The sequence below is a fragment of the Musca autumnalis genome, unplaced genomic scaffold, assembly GCF_047663935.1.
Source record: "Musca autumnalis isolate F117 unplaced genomic scaffold, ASM4766393v1 scaffold_2, whole genome shotgun sequence".
Lineage (NCBI taxonomy): Eukaryota > Metazoa > Arthropoda > Insecta > Diptera > Muscidae > Musca > Musca autumnalis.
This window is the reverse complement of record NW_027411755.1, coordinates 137850632-137873603: the sequence shown is the minus strand read 5'-3', so window position 1 is coordinate 137873603 and position 22972 is coordinate 137850632. Positions and strand designations below refer to the sequence as shown.

Genomic DNA, 22972 nt, shown 5'->3' with positions numbered 1-22972 from the left:
AGTGGTGTTTAAATTAATAACTATGTTTTAAATTTCTCTAGCCCCTGCAGCTGAACCTCCTCGTGATGTTTCACTAAATCCATGTCTACCGTCTCCATGTGGCCAATATGCCCAGTGTCGCGATATAGGTGGTGCCCCCTCATGCTCCTGCCTACCCTCGTATGTGGGATCTCCACCTAATTGTCGACCAGAATGTACCATAAATTCCGATTGCCCAAGTTCGTTGGCTTGCATCAATCAAAAATGCCGTGATCCATGTCCAGGGGCATGTGGCTTTAATGCCGAATGCCATGTTATCAATCACACGCCAACATGTCAGTGTCAAGCCGGTTTAGTGGGAGATCCATTTGTCAATTGCCGCCCTGCACCAGTGGAACCTCAACGTAGTCCAATTGAGCCACGAGATCCCTGTGTTCCCTCACCTTGTGGCGTGAATGCCATTTGCCGGGAGGGCCAGTGTTCTTGTCCACCCGAGTACCAAGGAAATCCTTTGATACGCTGTCAACCGGAATGTGTTTTGAACTCAGATTGTCCCTCTAACCGCGCTTGTATACAACAGAAGTGTAGAGATCCCTGTCCCGGAACCTGTGCCTCCAATGCCATTTGTGAGACCCATCAACATGTGGCCATGTGTCATTGTCCCGATGGTATGACAGGAAATGCTTTCTCACAATGTTTGCAATTGCCCGCACCGGTGCGTGATATTCAACCATGTCAGCCATCGCCATGTGGTCCCAATTCCCAATGTCGAGTCTTGAATGATCAGGCGGTATGTTCTTGTCTGCCCGAATATATAGGAGCTCCACCTTCTTGCAGACCCGAGTGTAGCCAAAACAATGAATGTCCTCTGAATAAGGCTTGTCTGCAACAAAAATGTCGCGATCCTTGCCCAGGTTCCTGTGGTGCAAATACCGAATGCTCTGTGCGCAATCACAGTCCCATTTGTCGTTGCCTCAATGGATACAGTGGAAATCCTTTCATAGGCTGTGAACGCATGCGTATTATACCCCAATTAGATACCCCCACCAAACCTAAGGATCCCTGCCTTCCATCGCCATGTGGCCCCAATTCAGAATGCCGCTCCATAAATGGCAACCCCTCCTGTTCATGTTTGAAAGATTTCATTGGAACGCCACCAAATTGCCGTCCCGAATGTGTTACCAATTCGGAATGTCCTTCGAATCAGGCTTGTATAAATCAACATTGTCGCGATCCTTGCCCTGGTGTCTGTGGTTCCAATGCCCAGTGCAGAGTTGTGAATCACACACCAATGTGTTATTGTGAGAACGGTTTTACCGGAGATCCATTTACCTTGTGCTCCCAAGTACGGGATGTTAGTGCACCAGAAATTGTCAGACCTTGTGAACCAAACCCTTGTGGTGCCAATGCTGAATGCTTGGAACGTAATGGTGTAGGAGCCTGTAAATGTCTGCCGGAATACTTTGGAAATCCCTATGAAGGTTGCCGTCCCGAGTGTGTTATTAATTCCGATTGTCCTGCCCATTTGGCCTGTGTCCAAAATAAATGTCGCTATCCTTGTCCCGGTACCTGTGGACGCAATGCCAACTGTTTGGTGCGCAACCACTTGCCCACATGTAATTGCCTCAGTGGCTATACCGGTGATCCTTATCTCTACTGTAACCTGCTGCCAGAACGTAAGCTTAAGAATTTAAAGAAAAATTGTGTGAGTGGGAGAGTCTAACTTATCTCCTCTTGTCCCCTCTTCCTTTGTTTAGCCATCTACGATGTTGTTAGCAATCCTTGCCAACCTTCTCCATGTGGTCCCAATTCTCAGTGTCGCGAGGTACAAAATCAAGCGGTATGCTCTTGTTTGCCCTCATTTGTGGGACAACCACCTGCCTGCCGTCCTGAGTGTACCATCTCCAGTGAATGTCCGTTTGACAAGGCTTGTGTAAATCAAAAATGTGTGGATCCTTGTCCTGGAACCTGTGGCCTCAATGCCGAGTGTCGTGTACGTAATCATAGTCCATTGTGTTCGTGTCGCCAAGGTTTTACGGGTGATGCATTTGTGCGTTGCCTACCCATACCCGAAAAACGTAAGAAGTGCTTTACAAAAAGACTAAGGGCTTATTGTAATATTCCCTCCCTTTAAAATATAGCCTCGAGTCCAATAATTCTCAAGGATGTCAAACGCGATCCCTGTATACCCTCACCGTGTGGTCTGAATGCACAGTGTAGGGTGGTAAATGACCAAGCTTCCTGCTCATGTCTCAGCAATTACTTTGGTTCTCCACCCAATTGCCGACCCGAGTGTACCATCAATGCCGACTGTCCCTCCAACTTAGCCTGCATCACTGAAAAATGCCGTGATCCCTGCCCTGGTTCCTGTGGCGTATCGGCTTTGTGTTCAGTAACAGCTCACACGCCAATGTGCTCATGTCCTCCAGGATATAACGGTGATCCATTTACAGCCTGTAGTCCCAAGCCCGTGCAACGGGAGCCAAGTAATATTTCCACAAAAGCAGTTGTCTTCGGAACTTATTTTAATTTAATTTATTTTTGTATAACTTATTTAGTTGCCCCCAAAGATTTGTGTAATCCCTCACCCTGCGGCCCTAATGCCCGCTGTGATAATGGCCAATGTACTTGCCTGCCCGAATTCCAAGGCAATCCCTATGTGGGTTGTCGTCCTGAATGTGTCTTGAACAGCGATTGTAGTCGTGATAGGGCTTGTATACGCCAAAAGTGCCAGGATCCTTGTCCTGGCACCTGTGGCATTGGAGCCCTGTGCGATGTTATTAATCATGTTCCCATGTGTAGTTGCCCTGCTCAAATGACCGGCAATGCCTTTGTCCAATGTTCGAATATAGAAAGTATGTTAATGTTATGCCCAGAAACTTTAGTTCCAAACTTACCTCTTGAAATTCTAGCTCCTGTCGTTAAACAACCTGACCACCCATGTCAACCCAATCCCTGTGGTCCAAATTCTCAATGCCGCGAATTTAACCAGCAGGCTGTGTGTTCGTGCTTGCCCAACTATTTGGGTACACCACCCTATTGTAGACCACAATGTACCATCAATTCGGATTGTTCACCCAGCATGGCTTGTGTTAATCAAAAGTGTCGCGACCCCTGCCCAGGTTCATGTGGCCTAAGGGCTGAATGTCAAGTTGTTAATCACATACCACACTGTAAATGTTCTGCCGGATATACGGGTAATCCATTTACCATGTGCCAATTGTTGCCACCACCACCGCCAGTGAAAATACAACAAGAACCCTCGAATCCATGCATACCCTCACCATGTGGTGCCAATTCGGAGTGTCGCGTAGAAAAGGGTTCTGCCTCATGCTCATGTTTGGAAAATTACATTGGAGCCCCACCAAACTGTCGGCCGGAATGCATCAGCTCCTCGGAATGTCCCAGCAATTTAGCCTGTATCAATATGCGCTGCCGTGATCCTTGCCCTGGAGTTTGTGGAGAATCTGCTGTTTGCCAGGTTGTTAGCCACATACCATCTTGTTTGTGCATCAATGGTTATGTCGGAGATCCATTTACCCGTTGCCAAGCGCCACCACAAATTGAACGTGACCACATTACACCATGTTCCCCCAGTCCCTGTGGCAGCAATGCCGTGTGTCGTGAACAAAATGGTGCTGGGTCCTGCCAATGTCTACCCGAATACTATGGTAATCCCTATGAAGGTTGTCGTCCCGAATGTGTGCTGGACTCAGATTGTCCCTCAAACAAGGCCTGCAGCAACAATAAGTGCCGTGATCCTTGCCCCGGTGTATGCGGACAAAATGCCCAATGCGATGTCATCAATCACAGTCCCATATGCTCCTGCTACCAGGGTTACTCTGGAGACCCATACAGCTATTGCAATATTATTAGAGAACGTAAGAATTATAATTGTCCCACAAGTAGTGCTAGTGTAGTTTGTAACTTATATTTTTCTAATGTAGCTATACGAGATTATGTAAATCCTTGTGTGCCCTCGCCATGTGGTCCCAACTCACAGTGTAGTGATGTTGGAGGCCAGGCGAGATGTTCATGTTTGCCTGAGTATGTGGGTCAACCACCAAGCTGTAGACCAGAATGTACGGTTAATAGTGAATGTCCCGCGTCGCTTGCTTGTATAAATCGCAAATGTCAGGATCCATGTCCTGGAGTATGTGGTTCACAAGCTGAGTGCAGGGTTATTCAACATTTGCCAATATGCAGTTGTTTGAATGGTTTTACCGGAAATCCATTTACCTTGTGTTACCCCATGCGAACACCACAACTTCCACCACCACAACCGCCAGCTAGAGAACCCTATCGCAATCCCTGTGTACCCTCACCTTGTGGCCAATATGGTCAGTGTAGGGTGCTGCAGGGTGACCAATACACTTGTAGTTGTTTACCCAGTTATATTGGTTCTCCGCCCTATTGTCGCCCAGAATGTGTCATAAATTCCGATTGTTCTTCGAACATGGCCTGTATCAATGAGCATTGTCAAGATCCCTGCCCTGGTTCATGTGGCCTGAATGCCCTTTGCTCGGTTACAAATCACATACCAATTTGTGTGTGCAATCCAGGTTATATCGGAGATCCTTTTACACGTTGCGTACCCGAAACTAAACCACTTCCTTCCATAACAATTGCCGCGGAAGATCCTTGTCATCCCTCACCTTGTGCAGCAAATGCTGAATGTCGAGATGGCAAATGTTTCTGCCTACCAGAATATCACGGAGATCCTTATTCCTCATGTAGACCTGAGTGTATACTCAATTCAGAATGTCCCCATAACTTGGCTTGTGTTAATCACAAATGTCAAGATCCCTGTCCGGGTACATGTGCCTCGAATGCCATTTGTCGTGTACACAATCATGTGGCCATGTGTTATTGCCCTGAAGATATGGAGGGGGATGCATTTGTTTTGTGCCGTCCCAGGCCCAAACCGGTGCATTTAGATGCCACAAATCCTTGTGTCCCCACTCCCTGTGGACCCAACTCCCAATGTCGTGAGCAAAATGGCATTGCCATTTGTTCGTGCTTACCACAAATGCGGGGTTCTCCTCCCTCCTGTCATCGTGAATGTATTTCGGATTCTGAATGTGCTCTCAATCGGGCCTGTGTTAATTACAAATGTCAAGATCCATGTCCTGGAAGTTGTGGTCAGCGTGCTGTTTGCCATGTGGTAAATCACAGACCCATTTGTTCATGTCCACCGGGTTATAGCGGCTCACCATTTGTTTCCTGCCAACCAATAAGTAAGCCATCCGTTAGGATCTCTTTTTTGGCAGCAACTAATACGTTTTCTCAATTATTGCCCACAGTAACTCCGCCATCACCTGTTCGAGATGTAATACCCCAAAATCCCTGCATACCATCACCATGTGGCCCCTATTCGCAATGCGATGAGGTTCAAGGTTCTGCTTCTTGTAAATGTTTGCCCAATTATCAGGGCTCACCGCCATACTGTCGTCCGGAATGTATTTCCAATTCGGAATGTCCTTCCTCTAAGGCTTGCATTAATCAAAAATGTCAAGATCCCTGTCCTGGGGTATGTGGTCAGAATGCCATGTGTCGCAGTGTTAATCACATTGCCATGTGTCTGTGCGAAGAAGGCTTTGAGGGTGATCCATTTACATATTGTCGCCCAGCCTTAGAAGGTATACATGATTTCCCCACGTCTGTGATACATTCACAACCAACACCCCCACCACCCTCGCCACCAACCCCTACTCCGCCTCAACAAGAACATATAGAACCTTGCATACCTAATCCATGTGGTCCCAATGCCGAATGCCTGTCCAATAATCGAGTTGGTTCCTGCGTTTGTTTGCCCAACTATTATGGAAATCCCTACGAAGGTTGCCGTCCCGAATGTGTTCTCAATTCTGATTGTCCCAATTCTCGAGCATGCATACAAACCAAATGCCAAGATCCCTGTCCCGGAACGTGTGGTCAAAATGCCCAGTGTTATGTTAATAATCACCTGCCCTCCTGTTCATGCTACGAGGGTTACACGGGTAATCCCTACACCATTTGCCATGCCATACAACAAAGTAAGAAGTCCTTACAGTCCCATCGGGATCAAGAAAAAGATTTCACATTTTTCCATTTTTTAAACTTCTCAGGAGAACCCATAGTCCCTTATGTAAATCCATGTTCACCCTCTCCCTGCGGTCCCAATAGTCAATGTCGTGAAGTAAATCAACAGGCAGTTTGCTCCTGCCTAGCCGATTTTATTGGCACACCTCCCGCCTGTAGACCTGAATGTACCACGAATAGTGAATGTCCCTTGAACAGGGCTTGCATTAATCGTAAGTGTGCAGATCCTTGTCCCGGTACCTGTGGTCTTAATGCCGAATGTCGTGTTATTTATCACAATCCCATGTGTTCGTGTTTGTCCGGTTTTGAGGGTGATGCCTTCAGCAGATGCTATCCTGAACAACGTAAGACTGCATCTCCTTATGAATATTCGTTACAAGACTTTTCTAAATTCGTTTATCAAAATTTAGCTATACCGGCTATTTCGTATGAGCCAACATCGCAACCACCTGCTGTGATCTATGACACGTTTGGAAGACCGGTGACATCTCGTCCTCCTGTTATTTACCAAGAGCAGACTACAACAGTGATACCTCGCCAACCAATTTACGTCATCAATGAAACACCCAGACCCGTAACCTCTAGACCTCCAGTTATCTACGAAGAAGCCACAACAACAACCATGAGACCTCCTCAACCACCATACGTTGTCAATGAAACACCCAGACCAATCTCGTCTAGACCTCCAGTTATATATGAAGAAGCCACAACAACAGTGAGACCTCGGCAACCCATTTATGTCAGCAATGAAACACCCAGACCAAGCTCGTCTAGACCACCCGTTATTTATGAAGAAGCCACAACAACAATGAGACCTCGGGAACCCATTTATGTAGTTAATGAAACACCCAGACCAACCTCGTCTAGACCACCCGTTACCTATGAAGAAGCCAGGCCCCAGCAACCTCTTGTGGAATATGAAAAACCCAGTCCAACATCATCTATACCTTCAGTTATCTATGAAGAATCTCAACGTCCCACATATAGGCCACCAAACGCTTATCTCCCCATTCCTGAACCCATTAATCCCTGCTATCCCTCACCATGTGGACAATTTGCCCAATGCCACAATCGCCGGGGCGTTCCCATTTGCTCTTGCCTACCTAATTATTATGGCACCCCTCCATACTGTCGCCCAGAATGTACCATAAATTCCGATTGTCCCTCACATCAGGCTTGCGTGAATGAGAAATGTCGTGATCCCTGCCCCGGTTCGTGTGGATTCAATGCCCTCTGCAATGTAGTAAATCACATACCAAATTGTGTCTGCGAACCTGGTTATATGGGTGATCCTTTCACGGAATGCCAACCACCAAAGGTGTTGATTAAAGATAGCCAAAATCCTCCACCATCCTTTGAAGATCCTTGTGTTCCCTCACCTTGCGGTGTAAATGCTGAATGTAATCAAGGTAGTTGTTCATGTCTGCCCGAATTCCAGGGTGATCCCTATGTTGGTTGCCGTCCTGAATGTGTACTCAATACTGATTGTGCTCGCGACCGGGCTTGTATTAATCGTAAATGTCAAGATCCTTGTCCGGGATCATGTGGTCTTGAAGCTATTTGTGAGGTTCAAAATCACATACCAATGTGTTCTTGTCCACCCGGAATGACTGGTAATGCCTTTATACGCTGTGAACCCGTAAGAGATGTTGTTGATGTCCAAGTTGTTGAAAAGCCCAGGGAGAATCCGTGTTATCCCTCACCCTGTGGTCCCAATTCTCATTGTCTGGAGGTAAGAGGTCAAGCGGTGTGTAGCTGTATAAACGGTTATTTGGGTTCGCCACCATCATGCCGCCCTGAATGTACCACCAATTCGGAATGTCCTTCGGATAAATATTGTCTCAATCAAAAGTGCAGAGATGCCTGTGTGGGAGCTTGCGGAATTGCAGCGAGATGTTTGGCATATGATCACACACCACGTTGTTCCTGTCCTCCGAGATACACTGGAAATCCTTTCGTCTACTGTTCTCCAATAGGTAGTTACAAGTCTCTTCCCTCCCTCAATCCCTTTCTTTTGTTTGCAGTTTCTTTAATATTCTCCTGGAATTGTTTTTTCAGTTGAACAAATTAGGGATGTAGTCCCAACAAATCCCTGTCAACCATCACCATGCGGTCCTTATTCTGAATGTTCTGTTGCCTCGGATAATAGGGCAAAATGTTCTTGTCTGCGTGAATATATCGGTCAACCTCCCAATTGTCATCCTGAGTGTGTTACTAGTGCCGACTGTCCCTCGGACAGGTCATGTGTTAATCAAAAATGCATAGATCCTTGTCCGGGTACCTGCGGCAAACAAGCTGAATGCCGTGTGAGTTCGCATGCAGCCATGTGTTATTGTCCTTCCGGCCTTGTGGGAGATCCATTTGTCCAATGTCTGCCCCCACAACAAGATAGACCAGTTGAAGTTCGCCTGCCTTGTCATCCCAACCCTTGCGGTGCAAATGCCATTTGTCGTGACCATAATGGTTTGAGTCTGTGCCAATGTTTACCCAACTATTATGGCAATCCTTATGAAGTTTGCCGCCCCGAGTGCTTGCGTAATGACGACTGTCCTGCTCACAAGTCATGTCAGAATATGAAATGTATTGACCCCTGTCCGGGATCGTGTGGCCACAATGCTCTCTGCCAGGTGGTTAATCACGTGCCCAATTGTATGTGTCTGCGGGGATATGAGGGTGATCCCTATAGGCAATGTCGTAGGCCTTTAGATGAACGTAAGAAAACCTTCCTCTCCTTCTCTCGATAACTAATTTTTGGAAGTTTGGAATTCCTTAATAATTTGTTAACCCAATTTTTTACAAATGAAATATGGTTGTAACCTTTGGCCCTCGTTTAAATTCACTGACCCTGGCGCCACCCAACATGTGTGCACCAAATGCCTTTACTACTTAAAATGCCTTTAAACATAATCTTGTGGAAAAAGCCCTGCTTCTTTCTCCTCTCAGGGACCTATTAACAACTAATTCAAAATTTTAACCAGAAATGGCGCCCAATATGGGCCCGGAGCCATCTAAATAAAAAACCACTTACTTAGGCAGCCAACAAACCTTCCGAAAAATAAAACCATCTAACTATTCCTCACAGGGAAATTCTCAAAATCTAATATACTCGAAGTTTTAACAGAATGTGGCGCCCAATGTGGGCCCACGTCTTCTTAATTCACAATTGCTTAGGCAGCCAATTAACATTCCGAAAAACAAAACCAAAGCTAACTTTTCTTCACAGGGATCAATTTATAACCAATTCTCAAAATCTTAGTGAAGTGTTCAATTTAATGCTTCTGGCGCCCAACGTGTGCCTGGAGTATTTGTATGATATGAAGTAAAAATTAACCAAATAATTTCTTTAATTTGTTAATTTACTACCAATGGCGCCCAACGTGCCATGGGAGTATTTTTAACGTCTTTTTGCAGCAACATAACCTTCCAATGCGGGGAAAAATCCCCAATTTCACTTCCGCATATCTTTCATTTCACCCCACCTTTTTTTCCTGCTTTAAAATCAATTGCCACGCTTTAAAACCCCTAAACGCTTTGCTTATATGCTTCTCTAGAACTTAAGTTATTGCTTACCTCCTTGAGAATTGTGCGCTTATATTTGTATTGCAAACGAAATTAACATTTTTCCATAACCACAGCCAAGCCGCCAGTCTATGTGAACCCCTGCGAACCATCCCCCTGTGGCGCCAATGCCCAGTGCCGTGAAGTTAATGGCCAAGCCGTTTGCTCTTGTCTGCCAGATTTTATGGGATCACCACCAGCCTGCCGTCCCGAATGTGTTGTTAGCTCTGAATGTCCCTCGGATAAGGCTTGCATTAATCAAAAATGCAAAGATCCCTGCCCTGGAGTGTGTGGCATTAATGCCGAGTGTCATGTACGCAGTCATAGCCCATTGTGTTCATGCAAGCCGGGCTATACTGGTGAGGCCTTCACACGTTGTTTGCCCATACCTCAACCTAAGGATAATGTACCACCGCCGCCCCCCGTAAATCCATGTCTACCCTCACCCTGTGGACCTTATTCGCAGTGTAGGGAAGTCAATGGTATGGCCTCGTGTAGTTGTTTGCCCAACTACATTGGCGCTGCACCCAATTGCCGTCCCGAGTGTACCATCAATGCGGAGTGTGCCAGTAACCAGGCTTGTATCAATGAGAAGTGTCGCGATCCTTGCCCCGGTTCTTGTGGTTTTGATGCCTTGTGTAATGTCATAAATCACACACCAAGCTGTTCTTGTCCTGCAGGTTATACCGGAGATCCGTTTACCAGTTGCCGACAACTACCACCTCCACCACCACCAAGTATGATTTTCGAACCCCAAGGAAATATTACCGATTCTTATTTATGTGTATTTATTTTAGAACCCAAAGATCCTATTGACCCCTGCAACCCCTCACCCTGCGGCTCCAATTCGGTGTGTCAAAACGGCAAATGCTCTTGCCTCCCAGAATACCATGGAGATCCATATGTTGGTTGTCGTCCCGAATGTGTCTTGAATTCAGATTGTGCCCGTAATCGTGCCTGTGTACGCAATAAATGTGTAGATCCTTGCCCTGGAACTTGTGGCCAAAATGCCCTGTGCGATGTTATCAACCACATTGCCATGTGTCGCTGTCCGGAACGCATGACCGGTAATGCTTTTGTGGCCTGTGAAGCTGTACGTGAAGTGGTGCCCAAGAATCCTTGCCAACCATCACCATGTGGAGCAAATGCACAGTGTGTGGAACGTAATGGCAATGCTGTGTGTTCGTGTATCACAGGTTATTTGGGTAATCCACCCAATTGCCGTTTGGAATGTTACACCAGCTCCGATTGTTCACCCATACATGCCTGTATCAACAATAAGTGTGTAGATCCTTGCCCTGGCAAATGTGGTCTCAATGCTGAATGTCAGGCCGTACAACATAGGGCCCATTGTGAATGTTTGCGTGGTTATGAGGGTAATCCCTACTCAGTTTGTAATCGTATAGGTAGGGGTTCTTTGTTATTAGATGTGTTTCTCGACAGTATACTAATTTCGAATTCGCTCTCCCGCTTTAGAAATACGTCGTGATCCTCCCAAAACACCCAAGGATCCTTGTTATCCCTCACCTTGTGGTCCCAATGCCCAATGCTTGGCTGTCAATGGCCAAGCCAAGTGTTCATGTGTGGCCGAATTTATTGGTACGCCACCAAATTGCCGACCCGAATGCAGCAACAACGATGATTGTCCCAACAATTTGGCCTGTATCAATCAAAAGTGTCGCGATCCTTGTCCTGGTTCATGTGGCTTCAATGCCAATTGTATTGTTACCCTGCACATGGCCAATTGTTACTGCCCGAACGGCATGACTGGCGATCCATTCCGCATGTGTTACGAGCGTAAAGAAAGTAAGGCAGTGTTTTGCGTTATAAAACAGATTCTTGGTTTAGGAGCTCCGAAAAACTGATTTTTACTAATTTTTCTTAATTTTTTGTTACAGTTTTACCACCACAACGCGAAGAGCCCAAGAACCCTTGCCGTCCCTCACCATGCGGCAGCAATGCCGAATGCAGGGTGCGCGGTGAAGGCTTCACTTGTGAATGTGTCCGTGACTATATTGGTAACCCCTATGAAGGCTGTCGACCTGAATGTGTTGGCAACTCGGAATGCCCTGCCAATCGTGCATGCATACGCCAGAAGTGCGCCGATCCCTGCCCCGGAACATGTGGTGTTGAGGCTGTATGCTCCATCAACAACCACATACCAATTTGTTCATGTCCCACCGGCTATACCGGCAACGCTTTCGTACAATGTTCACCAATTGTGGTCCAAGAAATCCCAGTGGAAAAACACTCCGATCCATGCTATCCAACACCATGTGGTCAGAACACCATTTGTCGTGTCCAAGGTAAGCAGGCGGTGTGTGAATGCTTGCCCGGCTTCTTTGGCAATCCCTATGGCCAGGAATGTAGACCAGAATGTACACTCAGCTCCGATTGTGCCAAGAACAAGGCTTGTGTCAACAACAAGTGTGTGGATCCATGCCCTGGTGTCTGTGGTTATGGAGCCGTTTGCCAGACCGTCAATCACAACCCCATCTGTTCGTGTCCCTCGTCCATGGTGGGCAATCCCTTCGTGGAATGTCATGAAGCACCCAAGCAACTGGAACCTGCAGATCCCTGCAATCCTTCACCTTGTCGTACCAATGGTGTTTGCCGTGTGCGTAATGGAGTTGCCACCTGTTCATACCCCGAATGTGTGGTCAATGATGACTGTTCCCGCGATCGCACCTGTGTTAATCAAAAATGTCGCGATCCTTGCATCAATGCTTGCGGTCTCAATGCAATCTGTACCAGTGTCAACCACAAGGCTGTCTGTACATGTCCTCCTGGATACTATGGCTCACCTTATAACCGTTGCATGCAACAAATCGATGTGGTGCCAGTCCCCAAACCAGAGTGTGTCACCGACAACGACTGCAGCAATGACAAGGCTTGTGTAAACGAACAATGTAAGAATCCTTGCGAATTGGAAAATATTTGTGGACTCAATGCCCGTTGCCATGTCCAACGCCACAGACCACTCTGTGTCTGCAATGAGGGTTACACGGGTAATGCTTTGAATAACTGTTACTTGATTGGCTGCCGTTCGGATGAAGAATGTCCCGCCACAGAGGCTTGCATCAACAAACAATGTACCGATCCATGCTTGTACACACAATGTGGCGCCCAAGCAATATGCCGTTCCGATTACAATCACAAGGCCAGATGTCACTGTCCCGATGGTTATCGTGGCAATCCTTTGGTACGTTGTGAAAGACCTGAATGTACCCGTGATGATGAATGTGCCTTCAACCTGGCCTGTCGCAATGAACGCTGTGAAGATCCCTGCAATTGTGGTCTGAATGCCCAATGTCGTGTCAACAACCATCAAGCCCAATGTAGATGTCCACCTGGTTATGTGGGTAATCCTGCAGTACGCTGTGACATTGAAGAAGTTAAGGTGGCACCGCAATGTACCATGGATGCTGATTGTAGCAGTAAACTGGCCTGCTTCTCGGGTGAATGTAAGAACCCATGCATTGTCACCAAACCATGTGGAGCCAATGCCAAATGTTCGGTGGTCGATACCTTGCCATTGCGTACCATGATATGTGAATGTGAACCCGGTTATGTGGGTGATGCTGATGTTGGTTGCCGTAAGGGTAAGTTAAAGGGATTCCGCAATTCCACACAATAATGTTTTTGTTGGAAGAAATGTTATTGATTTTTACGTTTACAGCTTCAATGTTTTCAGTTTCAGAACAAGAATAAACATGTCTTTAATTTTTGTATAGTCCTCCTTTGAGCACTAAGTTTATTTTAGAGCAATCTAATCCTCAATTTCGCATAACAATCTAACAAAGCACAATGCACAATTGCACCCTCGGGATATTGTTGAGATAAACTAATAGATTTTCTCTTTGTTATTCGCAGAACCTGTACGTGATCAAGGCTGTCAATCGAATGAGGAATGTCCCTCCACCGAGGCCTGCCGCAGTGGCAATTGTGTTAATCCCTGCATTGACTCCTCGCCATGTGCCCGCAGTGCTGAGTGTTTGGCCCAACAACATCGTGCCATTTGCACCTGTCCCCAGGGAACCCAGGGTGATCCATTCGTCAACTGCTATCAACCACGTAAGTTTGACTCCTGAAAAAAAGAGAAAGAGAGAGTGAAGGAAGAGAGAATTGATTTTGTGTTGTTCATTTACAGCTCAAATTCTTGCCGGCTGTACCCATGACTCCGAATGTCCACCCACGGCAGCTTGCATCAACAAACGTTGCCAAGATCCCTGTGCCGAGGGTAATCCATGTGCCGGAAATGCCGAGTGCAGAGTGCTCAACAACCGTCCAATTTGCTCTTGCCCCTCAGGATGGGGTGGTGATCCACAAATTCAATGTTTCAAACGTATGTATCTTAAAACTTTCCCCATTTCACATTTTCCCCTAAAATTTTGACCCTCCTCCCCTCTTCCACTATACAGCCGAATGTAAGATCAATGCCGATTGTCCCTATGACAAGTCCTGTATCAATGAAAACTGTGTCAATCCCTGTACCTTTGGCAATGTACGCTGCGGCACCAATGCCCAATGTGAGCCACAAAATCATCAAGCCGTTTGCGTGTGCCCTGCAGGAACCCAAGGTAATCCCTTCGTCTCTTGTATCACTGGTCATTGTCAATACAATGAAGATTGTGCCGATCATGAGGCCTGTGATCGCCTGAATCGGGTTTGCCGTCCCGTCTGCGACGAGGACACTTGTGCGGTGAATGCCGTGTGCTTGGCTAGACGCCATCAACCCACTTGTCAATGTCCCGCAGGCTATACTGGCGATCCTTATCAACAGTGTGTAATGCCAAAACAACCACCAGCCGTTAAACCCCGACCAGAATGTACCCAAGATGCTGAATGCCCCTCACAATTGGCCTGTATCAACCAGCGTTGTGCTAATCCATGTGCTGCCCCACATGTCTGTACACCAAGACAAACTTGCACTGTTTTGGATACCTTGCCACTGCGGACAATGATCTGCAAGTGCCCAAGTGACACCATAACTGATAACTCCGGTAATTGTGTACCCATAAGACATGATGTCGTCGTCGGTTGTCAGCATAACGATGAATGTGCCAATACCGAGGTGTGCCAGAGAGGAAGTTGCATTGATGCCTGTCGCCTTGAGCGTTGTGGTGTAAATGCCCAATGTTTATCACGTGACCACTATGCCCAATGTACCTGTCCTAAGGGTTATGAGGGTAATCCAAGGGTAGAATGTCGCCTGGTGGCCTATGAACAACCCAAGACCCCAGCAGCCGAATGTACCACCAATGATGATTGTCCTCATGACAAGACTTGTCGCAATGAACGTTGTGTCAACCCCTGTGTTGAGGAGCCATGTGGTCGTGGTGCCTATTGCCATGTGCAAAATCGCCAGGCCGTATGCCGCTGTCCTCCGGGTTATAGTGGAGAGCCCAAACAAGGATGTGTACCACGTAAGTTTAATGAAAAAATAACCTAACTAAATACCTCCTAATTCTGCTGTTTCTCTTCTTTTCTTCCTACAGCCCGCGATGTCATTACAGTCGGCTGCAAATCCAACAGCGACTGCCCACTCTCGGAGTCATGTGTCAATGAGAAATGTATCAACCCCTGTAACTGTGGCGAAAATGCCGAATGCCAAGTACGCAATCATCACCCAATTTGCTATTGTAAACCTGGCTTCTCAGGCAATGCCCAATATGGTTGTGTCCAAATCGGTTGCCAATCGGATGATGAATGTTCCAATGATCAACAATGTGTCAATCGTGAGTGTGTCAACCCTTGTCTGATCAGTGATCCTTGTGCCTTGAATGCCGAATGCTTTGGCCGTAATCATCGTGCCTCATGCCGTTGCCCAACTGGCATGCAGGGTGATCCATTTGTCCGTTGTATCCGTGTGGAATGTAATTCCGATTATGATTGCGCCTCCAACCAGGCTTGTGTCCAAAACTTATGTATCAATCCTTGTCGCGATCAGAGCAATCCATGTGCCCAAAATGCCATTTGCCAGCCTTTGCAACATCGTGCTGTGTGCAGATGTCCAGATAGCATGCCTTTGGGCAACCCCTATGCTTTCTGTGAAACTCGGCCCCAGGAACCAGTGTGCCGTGATGATGGAGATTGCCCCAGTGGTTTGGCTTGCATTGACGTCAAATGTCAAAATCCATGCACAGAACTTTCACCATGTGCCGCCTCAGCCCAATGTAGTGTACTCGACAGTGTGCCCGTACGCACCATGGTTTGTGAATGTCCCGCTTCCTATGTTCCCGATTCAAGAGGTGAATGTAAACAATTGGTATTGCAAACTCCATCTGGCTGCTCTTCCGATTCTGATTGTAACGATCAGGAAGCCTGTATCAATCGCCAATGTCGCAATCCCTGCAATTGTGGCAGCAATGCTCTGTGCCAAGTTAGCAATCATCGTGCCACATGCTCCTGTCAGGATGGTTTCGAGGGCAATCCCTACACCTTCTGTAGATCCATTGGCTGTCGTGTGGATGGCGAATGTGACTCGGGTAAGGCCTGTGTCAATGGCAATTGCATCAATCCCTGCTTGGTTAAGGATCCTTGTGGCATCAATGCCGAATGTTATGTCCAATCGAATCAGGCAATGTGCAGATGTAAGAGCGGGTTCCGTGGTAATGCCTACGAGCGTTGTCGTGTCATTGGTTGTCAATCGAACAACGACTGTCCATCGGACAAATACTGCTACAATGAACAGTGTGTCAATCCTTGTGTCTATCAGAACACATGTTCTCCACGTGCTGAATGTAGAGCCCAAAATCACCTGGCCATATGTCGCTGTCCTGCTGGATTTATTGGCAACCCATATGTGGACTGTTCCCCAGAAGTGCAACCTGCCTGCCGAATAGATACCGACTGTCCATCCCGCTTGGCCTGTATTGGAAATGAATGTGTTGATCCCTGTCTGGTATTGGAACCTTGCAATAGACCTGCCCAGTGTGAAGTGACACCCACATCACCGGTGAGAACCATGATTTGTGTCTGCCCCGATGGCTATATCAGCAGTGGAAGTGGTACCTGCCAACCTACCAAGACCATTATTGAGGTTGGAGGTTGTGTTGCCGATTCGGATTGTCCAAGCGATAGATCTTGTGTAAATGGCGTATGCCGCGACCCCTGCAATTGTGGTGTGAATGCCGAATGCCGTATAAAGGACCACAAACCGGTGTGCACTTGCCGCCAAGGTTATGAAGGTAATCCAGAATTTGAATGCTCCAAGGTGGAATGTTCCATCAACTCGGATTGTCCCACAACCCATGCCTGCCGCAATAATCTATGTGTACCCGCCTGTCAAGGAGAGCAGTGTGGTGTGAATGCCCAATGCTTGGCTGTGGAACATCGTGCCGTTTGTCAATGTATTCCTGGCTTTAGAGGTAATGCCCGTATTTCCTGCGCTCCACTGGGTTGTCGCAGCGACAGTGAATGTCCATTGGATAAGGCCTGTATCAATGGTAAATGTCAAAATCCATGTGAAACCACTGCCGCCTGTGCCATCGATGAAGTATGCAAGGTTTATAACCATCGTCCTCAGTGTGCCTGTCCACCAGGAACAGTGGCTCGCCGCAATGGTTGCGAACCTTTGCGAGACATACCCATTTGCCAATATGACGGTGATTGTCCCAGTCAAACTGCTTGCATCCGCGGTGAATGCATCAACCCTTGCAATGCCACCCAACCATGTGGTGTCAATGCCAAATGTAAGGTCCTCGACACGGTACCAGTGCGTACCATGATTTGTGAATGTTTGGAAGGTTACACCGGTAATGCTGCCGTGCAATGCGACAAGAGATCTTTGTGTGTCATCGAAAAGGGCTTTGTCCGTGACATTGATGGCCAATGTGTTTGCCCACCCGGAACCGCCTTGGACGTATATGAATACTGTACACCTTGTATAGCAGAGCAGGGCTTCAAGATCGATGAAACAGGTCATTGTGTTTGTGCCTTGGAAAGAGGTTTTGTCATTGACGAGAGAGGCTATTGCATCTGTCCCACCAATCATGGTTACAGCTTGACCAGCAGTGGTGAATGCATATCCGCAGTATTGCCTGTATGTAGAATCGATGGCGATTGTGCCGATAACCGTTATTGCCACAGCGAAACAAAGACCTGTGAAGATCCTTGCCTGCTCAAGACTTGCGGTGTCAATGCTTTCTGTAATGCCGTAAATCATAGGGCCCAATGTCAATGTATTGCCGGCTATTCTGGTAATCCAGATTTGATTTGTAATCACACCAACTTCCGTACCGATTTCCCAAGACCTGATATGGTGGTGTCGTGCTTAGCCGACGGTGTCCAAGTGGAGATACACATTACCGAACCTGGATTTAACGGTGTCCTTTATGTCAAGGGTCACAGCAAGGATGAAGAGTGTAGACGTGTTGTCAATTTGGCTGGTGAATCTGTACCACGCACAGAGATATTCCGTGTACACTTCGGTAGCTGTGGCATGCAAGCCGTCAAGGATGTGGCCAGCTTTGTTCTGGTCATACAGAAACATCCTAAGCTGGTAACCTACAAGGCCCAGGCCTATAACATAAAGTGTGTCTATCAGACGGGAGAAAAGAATGTCACTCTCGGCTTCAATGTGTCGATGTTGACAACTGCAGGAACCATAGCCAATACCGGACCTCCACCAATCTGCCAGATGAGAATTATCACACATGATGGCGAAGAGATTAACTCGGCGGAAATTGGTGATAATTTGAAACTGCAAGTGGATGTGGAACCAGCAAGTAAGTATTGAAAAAGAAAATGATTTTTGATCACTCAATAATGTTTGTCCTTCTCTCTTCCTTATACAGCCATTTATGGCGGTTTTGCCAGATCTTGTATAGCCAAGACAATGGAAGATAATGTGGAAAATGAATACATTGTCACCGATGAAAATGGTTGTGCCACCGATCCATCGATATTTGGCGATTGGGAATATAACCCAGATACGAATAGCCTTTTGGCTAATTTCAATGCCTTTAAATTCCCCTCTTCAGATAATATACGCTTCCAGTGTAATATTCGTGTATGCTTTGGCAAATGTCAACCGGTCAATTGTCGTGGCTATAATGCCTTTGGTCGTCGTCGTAGACGTTCCATTGCGGATAATTCAACAGATGATGCCACCGCCATAGCCACAAATACCGGTGTGGAAGGTCAACTGAGAGAGGAAATAACAATATCATCAAATGCCATTTTGACATTTGAGAAGAGAACAACAACGGGAGCTAATGATGCAAATAGTAAGTACATATTTTTTTGAGAATAATTATTATTTTGAGAATTTAGTTTTATGTGAGATCAGATAGAGAGAGAAAAATGTTATGTGGTACTTGATGATCACAGACAGAAAGAAAGAGATTAGAAAATGTTTTCATCAGACTTCCAAGTCAACGTTTCATTTAAGATGGATTTAATCTACAACGGACTACTGTTTAATACGCTAACAACCTAATGAACTAGTACATTTTAAGGAACTAGTTCTTTTGGATCCTCCTTTTGATATTTTCTTTTTTATGAATGATTTCGTGCGTAAGCCTCAGGAAAGATTAAATGTATAGTCGTTAAAATGAACTAGCTCATTTGTCACTTTCTCTCAGTCTCGTTCATTTTCGTTGTCTTAGCGGATGGTAACGAAAAGGATATACTAAGCTAAGAGGCATCTTTCAACACAAATCCCTATGTCAACCACAAAACTCAGTTTCATTATAGAAAATGTCACAGCTTTCACTGTATAGAATTTGTTTAGGGATCTATAGCTCAATATGTAAAGATAGCCCTACCTGCCATAGTACAATGAAGCATGTACAATTACAAAGGTAGATGCATCGGCGAATTGCTACAACAAAGCTCTCTTGTTGTCTCTTTTTATTGCGTGTGTTTGTCTATAAATTGAACACATGCTATCTCTTACTTACCGAATCATGTGGTTTTTTGTTTTGATTTTTCATGGCGAATTCCTAGTTTTTTGACGTTTTAGATTCGATCAGCTGGGCTGAGACATCTACCTTTGTAATTGTACCATGCAATGAAGTAAAGGTAGGCTAGGTATGAATATCGCTGAAAACTACAACCCTGTAGCCATGACTTAAAATGTCAAATGACATGGAGCTATAATAAAGGTAGATGCATCTGCATAGTTAGTCAGTTTTACAAAAAAGATATGGAATTTAGAACTTCACTGTTTATGATAAAAGTGCCAAATTGAGTAAAAAATAAAAATCACTTTAGCTATGCTCCAGAAAATTGTTGATAGAAAAGTGTTCCAAAAATAGCAAAAGTTGTATCCCAACTTATGACAGTGAAAACAAAAACACCATTCGCTTATCTTCTACTTGACAAGATCTAAAGGTAGAAACACAAACGATTTTTCTTGCTTGCATAACTTCATTTCTGGTAGGAAAATAACGAACGGCCGAGACGAAATCGAAATAGGTTGCTTGTTTAATTTATTCTTTTACTAGAGCAAAGCGAAGAAAGTAAGCAACGAGCTGATTGAGCTTCGGCCCTAACATCTTGATTGCTGGCATCGGATTTGCAGATACGTTGACATTTCAGCTAAATTTGTACAATATTTCTAATTTTTCTGTTCCCATGCTTTTAGAACAAAATGTAAATTAATATTCATATTTGGCATATCGACTATTAAAAAATCAAAATTTTCATTTTGCCACGCGAATACTAATTTTTTGACCTTGTTTTCAATTTTAAGATATGTTACAGCATAAACTTTTGTTGGAACATTTTACCGATTCATATACCTTTATTATTGCATAATGTCAACAACAGTAAAAACATATCAACCCTGCCTTTGACAGATAAAATAAGAATAAGAAAAAATTGTAATCAGCTTTTAGATGTGGCCTACCTGTACATTATTCTACCATGCTACCTGCCACACGAGCAAGGTCCAATTATTACAGGTCCTATCTCAAAAACAGCTATTTCGATTTGAGCTGTCAAAATTCATATTTGGCATTTGAATTTGCCGTGAAAAATTTAACAGGTAGACAAATGTCAAACTGTAGAGAAACAGGTAGATAGACAAAAAAGTTCTTGTTGTACACTCAAAATTTCAACATTTGTTGTTTTTTGTATAAGAATTTTATTTACAACAACTTCTTTTGGCAGTTCAAGTTCGATCAGCTCACATTTTCTGTTACTCCAAAAGCTTTATGTATGCATCTACTTTAATTGGTAGTAAAGAAATTCGCCTAAAAACACATTCCGCGACGGAATGTTTGAATTCGCTTGAGAGAGGACCCATATAATTTGGCCATGTACACGATGAAACAAATTTCATTTAATTTGGCGTTCTTATGTTTGGTTTACATTTACAAAATCCACTAGATTTCAACTGTCAATTCCTTTGAGTATAACAAAAAAACATTGTTCCACAACATCCCATACGGGACAAGGGAGACTTCTCTCATATCAATGAGTGCACCCCGATTCATATTTAGCTCAATGATATGGGACCTACTGTTTATCGCCGAGTCCGAACGGCGTGTCTTAAGACACCACTTGTGGAGAAGTTTATCAAAGCTGAAATACTCAGGAAATGTCGCCAACATTACTGAGGGGTATTTTGCCACCGTTGAAAAATGTTTGATGTTGCTTGACAGGGGAATCGAACCCCCGACCTTCTGCGTGCAAGGCGGGCGTGCATACCATTGTACCACGGTGGCACCCATTCCTTTGAGTATACGTCAAATGAAAACTCATTTGAAATCCATTGGATTTCATTTGACGTTTGAGCAATGGAATTGACAGTTGAAATCGAGTTGATTTCGTAAATGTAAACCAAGCATTAGATCAAGATCTATACAAGAGTAATTTTATGATTTATGCTATAGGTTCCTCGATCTAAGAAAGCATAATTTCATGAAACTTATTTATTTATTTATTAATTTATTTATTTATACATTTATTTACTATTGTCGTGCAGCGGGCGAAACAAGAAAACCACTTTAGGATATTGAACCAGTATTTTTTGACATATGTATTAATAATTATTTTTTATTATTCCTTTTTCAGTTAAACCTGCCGCTCAAAGAGTTGAAGATATTTGCGTCTCCATGGTGGGTCTTATAATTGCCTTGGTAATTACAGCCCTATTGGCTTTGGTAGCGGTGGCTGTTGCAGTCTCCTGCTGGTTAATGGCCTATCGCAGAAGACCGAAAACATTGGCGCCTCTACCTCATCCACCAGAGTTCCCCAATCCCCTGTTTGCCAATCCAGAAGTAGTGCCAGAACCAACACCAGACTATTTATCGTAAGATATAACAATAACAACAAACAAAAAACAACAAATATATCCAAATGTGAAACAACAACAAATAACAAATCTAGAAAATTAAGTTATATAAAGCAAGAAAAAATTATATAGAAACAAAACTACAAATATTGTAAACACCAAGTGCAAAAAGTTTACGTAACGTAATTAATTAAAAATTTCGGAAAAACAAACGTTAATGAAAACGTTGCAAAACAAAACCACGATTGAAAAGAAAATTAAAAGTATTTGAAAATAATGTGTAAATTTAAAAGAATTCAACAAAAAAAAGAAAATATTTTTTTCGCATAGTTTAGTTGTAAAGAGAGCAGATAAAGAGAGTTAAAAACACTAACATGAGAGTTTCAAATAGTTTTTATGCAGGACAGAGTTTGCCTCTAAAATGCACCTAGTAAACCCTAAATTTCTTTCTGCCTGCCTACCTACCCTTCCTTCCTGTTTCAAAGTGTATAGGAAGTGTTTATGTTTTTTTGTAATTTTTAATTAATTTAATTTTAAAAAAATATTTATATATGTATAATACTGCCAAAGTTATATAAACCAACACTGCTTATAAGTTACAAAATATTAAAAGAGAAGAAGAAAGAAAAAAAAAACAAACAACGAATAAGGGCACAAAAGTAAATACAACTATGGCAACTCTGTTGAGGTTACATCTCAAGATTGATGGCCTTACAACTTCAAAGGCAATGAAACTATTTTGAAATTCTCGTACTAACGACAACTTCTTCATTAGTCAATAATATTTCTATTTCTATTTTTTTTTCCTTGAAATAGTTGTATATAAAAAACCCTTAGAATTCCGTCCAAAAATTCCCTGAAAATTCCCCCAGTTTTCAAAAAAAAACGAACTGCCACTTGAACAATGCATAAAAAAGTTAAATAAAAGACTTTTTTCCTTACTAGTTTTTAAAAGGCCCAAGTAATTTCGTGGTCGAACTATAGAACCCCCTGATTTCCCCCAATTTAATACTCAACAAGAAACTAGTGACAGGACTTCCATTCTTGAATCCAAGAATTCTGTAGAAAGCCAAAATTATGGCAAATTATTAAGAAGTTCCATCCTTATAA

The 22972-nt window shown here is 44.4% G+C and overlaps 1 protein-coding gene across 1 annotated transcript in view; it reads left to right on the top strand.

The window, feature by feature from the left end:
• The window catches only part of dpy (fibrillin-like protein dumpy), a 310858-nt gene extending 288682 nt beyond the window's left edge, over window positions 1-22176 (top strand). Inside the window, exons 63-81 of the mRNA XM_073969448.1 lie at window positions 42-1655; window positions 1737-2057; window positions 2121-2465; window positions 2538-2834; window positions 2892-3860; window positions 3927-5216; window positions 5283-6014; window positions 6087-8036; window positions 8119-8772; window positions 9696-10355; window positions 10416-11024; window positions 11095-11424; window positions 11517-13220; window positions 13492-13692; window positions 13769-13963; window positions 14040-15044; window positions 15117-18347; window positions 18417-18848; window positions 21643-22176. Of these exons, the coding sequence (XP_073825549.1) occupies window positions 42-1655; window positions 1737-2057; window positions 2121-2465; window positions 2538-2834; window positions 2892-3860; window positions 3927-5216; window positions 5283-6014; window positions 6087-8036; window positions 8119-8772; window positions 9696-10355; window positions 10416-11024; window positions 11095-11424; window positions 11517-13220; window positions 13492-13692; window positions 13769-13963; window positions 14040-15044; window positions 15117-18347; window positions 18417-18848; window positions 21643-21884 (16781 nt within the window). The 3' untranslated portion in view covers window positions 21885-22176. The remainder of the gene's footprint in view (window positions 1-41; window positions 1656-1736; window positions 2058-2120; window positions 2466-2537; window positions 2835-2891; window positions 3861-3926; window positions 5217-5282; window positions 6015-6086; window positions 8037-8118; window positions 8773-9695; window positions 10356-10415; window positions 11025-11094; window positions 11425-11516; window positions 13221-13491; window positions 13693-13768; window positions 13964-14039; window positions 15045-15116; window positions 18348-18416; window positions 18849-21642) is intronic.
• The last annotated feature ends 796 nt before the right edge of the window (window positions 22177-22972 follow it).